Here is a 9,062-nt window from a genome sequence, read left to right on the forward strand (position 1 = left end):
AAAAATAACTTCTCGCACATTATCTAGGAGAGTTCATAAATTGCTTCTATGACTGTAGATTGACAAAAATGTTCGCGTTGGTTATTGCTAAAACTTTGCTGGTTAAGCTTTTCATCTGCACCCCGATCCAACCCTGCCTTTACCTCTCAACCAAAGATTTCTGGTTCAAGTCCAACCTTGAATTTTTGCTTGTAAGGGAAAAAAAACCTTTTCACCCCTATTATAGCCAGAAAATTTGCAGCACAATCTTGAAAAGAATTTGGAAGCTTGCGCATTAGCCCTTTTCCTTTACAAAAATTGATAATAAAAGCAGTATTTTCCTTCTAAATTTTTATTGTAATTTGGATAAGAACATTACACATGTTTCAAATCTGCATTTATTAATCAAAATAAATATTGATTTGTTTTGGTAAATGGAAGACTAAGCTTTCTAAGACAATAGATAAGAATACGTGCAAAAGAAAGAAGCACAATTATAATTAGACGCACATGATATAAGCTGTAAGTGTTCAAAAAACAGCAACATTTAAAAAAAATTTTTTACTCAACCTGGAAACCCGCAGGTAGAGAAAACATTTTTGAAAGATGAAAAAGACAGATGAAGGAGCACTGTAAATGATAGATAAGATCTTCCTAATTGTACACACGGATCTTGACAACTAACCATACCCCCTTCTTTGTTGGGTCAACGAGTGAACATATACGAAGAATTCCCTCTTTGCAAAATGGGGGTGCTTGGAATAGTTAACAGCCTCCTTGTACACTAGCGCCATTGGTTATCAGCTAACCGGCTACAACAGCTTCGTGGAGAAAGAATTGACGGAGAAACCATCAAAGAAGCACCCAAAATAATAAAGCACAAGATAAAAAGATGAATTTCAGCATATGTTGAAACTTTAAGCACCAATCAATTAATTTCACTGCATGACGCTGCACCAAAAAAAAACGAATATCGTCAAAAGCGACTTTAACAATTGTTTTAGCCGGAGGGTCTTTTTAATCCAATCGAGATGCATCTTTAATAGCACAACATCAATAATACAATCAAATCACAGCACACAAGAAACTTTTTAGGTGATCGCTTTTTCATATTTCAGGAAGAAATTGCTATCCTAAATTTAAAAAAAGTAGTTTATAACCGAACACTGTATACTTCGTATTCGTCACATACGAAGTATCCTGTTGGTCCTCTGACGAAGGATGTCTCCCCACTTGATGGGGTCTGGAAGGTGGCAGATTTTGATCCCAGTTTGGAGAGCGAGTTCTCTGAGGTCTCCTTGTGACACTCGTGGCCCAATTTCAACTCCGGGTTCACTCCGAACTGAGGACCCATGTGCTCTGCTGTCTTGATTGCATTGCCAGTCTAGAACTCACCAATCCGGTACAATCTTATCATGGAAGACAATCCATAATAGATAAGTTATGGCTTCAATTATCATAGCATACCGTATTTGAGAAAAATTTACCTGTCGTTTTTTGAAACGTCAAGCTTTGCAAATTTTACTATTGTCTTTTCCCTTTCAATGAAAAGGGCGCGTTTTAAAATAAAAATTTTTTGTAATATTTTTACTCACTTGTTGTATAGACAACGCCTCCTTCCATTCTACTGAAACATAAGTGATCACATCGATAACACTAGGTTCCATTGACCTCATTTGACACGCTTATTTTCCCCCTCAAACATGAGAGAATCCTTAAGATTTTTAAATATATAACAATTTCATATTTGAAAAAGGACAACCAGTTGCTGCACAGGTTGCACAGAATATTCCGACATTATTTTCAAAAAAAATACTAAAAGTTTGTAAGCAAAAAAAATTAGGGACATTTGACAACAATTTTTCACATGGAATTTTAAATACTTCGAAAATATTTGAAAAAATATCAAATTTTTTATTTGTTCTTAAATTTTAATCCCAAGAAAGCGCTAATAAATTCTCGTTAACTAATTTCGCTTGAGTAAAATTAAGTACTAGTTACTTTTAAAAGAATCTATTACACAGAGGCGAAGTTGCACTTCGCATACACAGACAAAAATATGACCGATAACGCTACTGTGAAAAACTGAATGAGTAAAATTTTGATTCTACAAAATTTTTTACAAGACGCACGCCATCTATGACACATTAGCAGTACCACTCAATTTGAAAAAAAAGAGATTTACCAACTAACATGCCTCAATTTAAAGAGCAGTCTATGGAGCAGTAATAACATGAAAAAATTAAATGTAATAAAAATATAATGAAATTTTTTTAATCTGAGATTTTTTGTGAAAATCATCCCCCCACACGCCATAATAAGTACCAAGTGATAAATTTTGCTCCTAGTAATATATCAATTATGGCAAATAAGCTTCCTGCAACCAATTTGGAACGATTTCTAAGACGGATTCAATGTCCGCTTACGCGTTAATAGCGCAAAATATATCCCGCGCTAATTGTCCTAAATTGGCCAAAATGGCAATTTTTAAACCCACATAACTTTACGAAAAATGATCACAAGTAAAATATCTTTCCAAATTTAAGCTCAAATTTAGGACAACAATACTTTTTGAAATGAAAAAAAAAAAACATCAAAAATGGCTAGTTAAAAAGTGGAAATTTGCGTGAAAAAAAAACACCCCGAGCACAAAAATTCCGTTACTTTCGTTACGAAAGTCGGAACAATAATAGTCTGTGTTAAAATCCTTAGCAATGGCTGTACTTAATAGCTGAATATTGATCATAATGAACACTTTCAAAATGAACACATTTTGTCGCAACAATATTTGCGACTTAGGTTGAAAAAACAAAGATAGTTCATACTTCAACACAAGCATTGCTTGTGTAATAAGCCTATTACACACCTGCTCGCTCGCTTTACTCGCTTGAACTTAAATGAAATTTAAAAAAAAAACTGTTTTTCTCGATACAGAGAAAACTTTTGTGAAATTTTTTAAATGTCGTTCGAATCACGACTAAAAGGGCTTCTTTATATTATATATCACTCGACCCGTTCTGATGATTATTTGTGGCACCTGATTTTGCGGGGAAAACAAAAAACTAAAACACACCCGAACACAAAGTTCCTCCCCATTTTCAATGGTCGGAAAGAAAATCTTATTGAACCAAGGACAGATGCCGCTTCTTATAAAATCATAACATTTGCTACATAGACTCCATTTGCGACTGACCAACCATGAAAATTAATTTCAGACATCTTCGTCGCTAAAAGGAATTCTAGACAAAACTACAAAAAAGAATCTAAAACCGTTAAATAAAACCTTCGAAAAACTTTAGATTTAGCCTGCAGCAACATTTTCTTTCGCAGCTAAGGTCGCACTGTTTCACGAGATAGCAAAATCTTTTCGTGACATAAACAGCAAAAAAACTCGACAGAAAACTTCACACGCACGCAAATTCTGACTTGTTTTTTTTTGGAATTTCAAGTACAATTTATAATTGGCACTTGTTTGATTATCAATCATTGAACTCGTATTACAACAAAAACTTTTGCTTGTGTAAACACGTCTTCAATATCAGCCCACCTGACAAAAATTTAAGTTAGCTTTCGACCATGTAACTCACAGCTGAAAAGGAAGTCATCTTTTGAGCCGATCTTGTTGGCATGTTGCATCTGCCACTCGGCTGTGGTGTACCCTCCAAACACTTGACCTCTTGGGTTGTCATTGTCCGCCTTACTCCTCACCACCACAAGGGTGGGACCTCTGTTGTCACACTTTGCGTGGAACGACTTCGCTACAACAAACAAACACTATATACTTCGAACGGTTATAGCAGAGAGTAGACAATCAACTAAACAAAATTCATGCTCAACACAAGATAATATAAGATAAGAATCCCAGGACAATTTTAATCAGCTTGGTTGAGGCTTAAGTTATGTCAAGAAACCATTGAAACTGAAAATCAATTATGTTATTTCTCTCCATTTGCGCTTTAGTTATTGAAGAGAGTAATTTCAGAATCAATTTCAAGTGAACTTGAAAATGAATCAAATCAAGAACCGCAAAAAAATTGAGCGCCGGACTTTTTCCTGAAAAATCACACAATGTACATAAATTAAACTCTACACGCAGTCAATTGAACTAACCAGAGAATCCTTGCTGGCTTCCTCTGTACAACAGTGTGATCTGTTTGGGCACAATATTTCTGTCTTCAAAGTAGGAGTTAATTCTGTTCACCGCAACTGATGAGAGCACTTTGGAAGCGAACAGAGAGTCCACTCTCGTCCTGTTCAGCTCCCGAAGCAGTTGCACTTTGCTCTCAAGCAGACCCTGAAGATCCAACAGTGCCTTCACTTTTTCACTTGTTCTGCAAAACAAACAACACATTTACAAGTTACACAGAAGGTCAACAGTTTCAAAACAAGGTCAAAAATCGAAATTCAACTTTTCCGAGGGCCATAACTTTTTGTGCAAAAAATTTGGGCGTCACCGATTAAGCAGGGGAGCTTCAGACATATTTTTATATCCGTTGAAACCAAAATCCCAGATTTGGGAGGTTAATTTTTGAAAATTCGACTTTTCCGAGTGTCATTATTTTTTGGGTAAAAAAATTTGGTCGTAACTGCTTCCTCGTGGTAGCTTCTCATAACCCGCCCTTTCGATTGAAACTAAAATCAGATTTAGGAGGGTAGTTTCCGAGAAAAGTGAAAAAACTTCAAAAAACAGTCAAAAACTGGAAAATTTGACTTTTCCGAGGGTCATAACTGGGAGCTTCCGTAACGGGAGCTTCCGTAACGTGTTCTATCCATTGAACCCAAAATCTCGGATTTGGGAGGGTAGTTTTCGAGAAAATGTAACAAAACCAAAAGTATGAGTCAAAAATTCCCGATCCCAATATTGCCCCACACCTTTTCGAAGCCTGTTAAAAGTGGGTTAAGGTAAAGAGAGCCTACAGAAATACGCAGGCACACAGGATAGTGGTCGGACTTCACATTGGTACCACTTTCTTGAAAATCGGTAGAGTAGAATTTGAGAACTAATTTTTTGAAAAAAGTATAAAAAAATTTGCAAAGCGTCTAAAAAAATAAATAAATAAAAAAACCCGATCCCAATAATTGTTTAATAATACCTGCTTATATCAAACAGGATTTTTTTTCAAAACAGTAAAAAAAAAACTAGATGAAATTACTCAATTTGTAGATAATGTATTCATTGCCTTGGTAGCAATGTCAATTATCATAAATGTTTTTATTGAGTAGCCCGTATAATTCAAAATTTTCCGATTTTTCTTAGGCCTTTTCTGCTCTTAGACCATTCTGCTCAGCAGCTTTGTTAATGCTCAAGTTATGCATAATATCAAACACCGAGGCGATGCAGCAATTGGCAAACAAGCTCTAAAAAGATAGAATGTGAAATAAGGGGAAAAACAAGCCATAAAAAACAATGCCGAAATTGAACCCTAGAGCTCGAGATTAAGAGTCTAACCTCCTCCCATCAGCGCCATGGTTGTTTCCTTAGAAGCTATCACAAGCCACTAAATAAAGCAAACAGAACAGATGCTATTAAATTGCTATACGAAGCAACGAAAGTTCCGAGCTGAATTGAAAAAAGTAATTGATTTGTAATATAACACTAAGCTGATTTTGCTGTTCGTAATCATGCGTAATCAATTAAATTAATTTCAGTTTGAGAAAGTGATTTTTAAGACCAATCTGAATGAACTATTCAGAATCAGACTTCTTGTTCATGCAATCAAAAATTTGTATGCCTGTTGGATTCTAAGAAATCGAAGTTGTCTGCTTGCCGTAGGCACAAAAAAAAACGTCGAAAACAAAAACTTAATTTTACGGGATTCCAACCTACGCATTTGAAACTCGAATTTGAGTGAAGTTGTCTCACCATCTGGCTATACCTTCTTCAATAACTAGCTATCAGAAAACACGATACTATAAAAGCCATGCGAATAAATGGCCATAAAAAGCGACGCAGCACAAGAGCGAATTCAAGAATTTTTCGTGAGAGATGCTTTTTAATTCAACTAATCCAATTCTGAAATAAGCTGGATTTTTTTTATTCCATTTGGAAACAAAAATATTGAAATCAGTTTTTGAATATGCAATTCATTCACTTCTTATCCACTTTTCCATTTTCGGAAATAGCAAACGAAATCCAACTTCAAAGCCAAAATCAAATCGCGAAAATTCAAAATCGAGCGCAATCAATTTGATGATTTTTTTTGAAAAACAATAAAGGCCTAAATGAAAATCTTCACTTCGTTCATTGACTTTTAATCATGTCGGTGAACAGCACAAAGCAAAAGGTAGAGATACATTCAGATTCAGTAAGTTATCCTTCAAAGTTTTTTATCGTCTATTCAAAAAACCACTTCTTTTAACATGAATCAACATGAAATTACTCCTTTGGTATATATTTAACAAACACTTTGCAAGAAGTTGTCATTTGAAAGAGAAATAAACTCACAGGTTGCACTGTGAAGACGCAGTATTACTTCCGATCTGCTCAACCCGGTCCTTAATTTTACTCTCCACGTATCGTTCAATTTTCATCTCATTTCCCAGCAGAGAGGCATTAACTCGGGCTTCCAATTCGTGCTCTAATGTGTGAACGAACTCTAAATAAACGGAGAAATGCAGAGCAAGATTTACCTGTACGATAGATTGAAGCGTGATTACAACTGATGTAAGCGAAGCAATAGATCCTACTTCACAATTCCTCGGCTTATTTGTTTTCTCAGCAGTTTTTATCGGCTTTGTTACCGATCTGTTTTTTTTTTCGTTTTCAATGTTAACTCGGAGATGAAATTTACGCAGCCGTAGCTCTGAAAGTTGAAATTTTACTTTTTTTTGCCGTTTTCTCACTTTGTGACATCGACCCCTGGTTAAAACTATTTTTCCTTCTATGCAAAACCTGAAATAGTTACCAGTAATATTCTGAACTTCTTTTAGATTGCGAACTGCTAAGTCGTCGCTTCCCGCGATAAAAATAGGTCCCGAATCTGTTCCAGTTTTTGTGTTTTCCTCTCTCCTGGTACTGTTTTGTAGTGTTTGCTGGGCAGTGAACTCTCTGAGAGCAAGTTGATAAGTAATTAGGCTAAAAATGAATTCCATATTTTGAACCGTCAATAATATTTTTTGAAACTAAGAGATACACAAAATATCTTGATCGAACCGAAAAAATTTACTAGCTTAAAATCTTACAAAAAAGCTATAAATATTTTTATAAACAGAAAAAACTTCAAGTATCGCAGTACAGTTGCTAAAATTATGGAATTTGATAAAAGAAAATACCTTGATAAAGTAGAAACAACGAGAGAGATTAAAATAACAAGTAGCCCAAGAAGAGTGTATTTGACGGCTGAGTTCTCATCTCTGGGCAGATTTTTCTCGGGCTGAAACAGAACAGTTTATTTTTCAAATTGCTCCAGGGTAAAACTATGAATGACGTTCGAGTAAGTATAAAACCATCTTACGTAAAATCTGATGCCTTCAGATTGCTTCATTTCAAAGTACTTGCATCAGCTTCAATATTACGTGAATCAATGTTCACACCACTGTGAACCATAAACCACAAAATGATTCACATTCTGATTCTGTAACAGATAAATCAAAGCCTAACCCGTTTTCAAGGCAAGTGATTTGAATAACATAGCTGTTTGCGCTGTCGATCTAACCCTAAACCGGTAAATAGGAGATCTGTCGAAACATATAAGGATGATGTCTACTTGTTTCACCATCACAGAAATTGTAAGGATCAAACACGTCTCTTTTTCTGACTACATATTTAGACAAAAAAGTCAAGAAATTGGGTAATACTCTTTTCGAACAAGACAGAACAGATTCAAGCTGAAACTGCATTTTGGAAGTCGGAAATCAAATCATTTACTTGCTACACCAAAACCGTTTTTTATCTTTGCTGTACAAATTGAGGTAAAAAATAAAACTGCTAAATAAGTTCCATGGCCAAAAACCTACAAATAAAAACATAATTTTCAACAACAAAAAAATTTACGCAATTATTCTAAGCAGCGAATTTACACGAGCTAACTCCGTTATGTAGCCAGCCAAAAAAATTAATAGACAACTGGTTATCAAAAAATATAAGCAAAGGAATGACACCAAATCCAGTAAATAGTTCAATCGGATGGGCAAAGTGAGACGAGTGAGTTGCAAAAAAGCTCGGAACCAGAAATACAACCTTGAAAAATCAATTTAAATTGAATAGATTAGGAATAGGAGCTGTTTTGAAGCTTATCAACGTTTTGACTTCTCATTGTGCACTTTTGATAAATTCAAGATGTTCGTACTTCGATTAACTACAGTCAAGTCAACCCTCAAGATTTATAAAATCAACACAGAGGCGAAGCGAAGCTTCGCACCATTTGCAATGCAACACAATCAAAAATAAAAGTAGAAAAAAATTAAAACGCTGAAAAAAAATTGGTGAAACAAAATTTTCGTTTTTCGATTAATGAAGGACACCTAGAGCCCAGCTCTTTTGAGAAACTTGTCCTTTTCGAGATCTTAGAATTTTTTCAAAGACATAATATTTTTAACCAAAAATTATGGAGTAGCCACTTCTGCAGTAAAAATTCGTGCAACCGCTTGGTTCGATGGAACTTTTCATCTCAGATCTGATGTGGTGTTTTTAAGAAAACTCAAAAAGTTTCTGTAGCAATATACAATAAGCTTCCAACGACCTGCTGCGTCGATAAAACGTATGATATCAGATTTGGCAACATAGTTATCGAGAAAATTCCAGAACAAAAAGGTCAACATAGCTTTTTGTTTAAAAAAATTTGCGTGTAGCCATTTATGCAAAAAGAGATTTGCCCAACCTGTTTTTTCGATTGAACTCAAAAACATAGGGTAGTGGTCCCGAATAGTCCAGTTTCAAAAAACGGTCAAAAAATTGATTTTCCGAGGAAGTTAAATCTTTGTGTAAAAACTAGTGAGTAGCCGCTAACGCATGGGAACTTCTCACCCTTCATATCCATTGAACCCACAACCTCTGGTTTGGGACGTTAGTTTTCCAGATAAGTCAAAAAGACTAAAAAAACGGAGAGAATATCAAAAATTTCACTATTCCAAGGGGCATATTT

General features: G+C 35.1%; 1 protein-coding gene across 1 annotated transcript; it reads right to left on the reverse strand.

Moving 5' to 3' along the window:
• Positions 1-315: 315 nt before the first annotated feature.
• On the reverse strand, positions 316-7,552 carry LOC134840354 (uncharacterized). Its single transcript, XM_063856120.1, has 8 exons — positions 7,434-7,552; positions 7,252-7,352; positions 6,885-7,054; positions 6,425-6,575; positions 4,090-4,310; positions 3,567-3,737; positions 1,575-1,606; positions 316-1,363 (listed from the first exon to the last, which is right to left on the reverse strand). The coding sequence occupies exons 1-8, from the start codon at positions 7,461-7,463 to the stop codon at positions 1,133-1,135; spliced, it is 1,107 nt and encodes a 368-aa protein (XP_063712190.1). The 5' UTR covers positions 7,464-7,552; the 3' UTR covers positions 316-1,132.
• Positions 7,553-9,062: the final 1,510 nt, after the last annotated feature.

Source organism: Symsagittifera roscoffensis, chromosome 2, assembly GCF_963678635.1.
Source record: "Symsagittifera roscoffensis chromosome 2, txSymRosc1.1, whole genome shotgun sequence".
Classification (NCBI taxonomy): Eukaryota; Metazoa; Xenacoelomorpha; order Acoela; family Convolutidae; genus Symsagittifera; species Symsagittifera roscoffensis.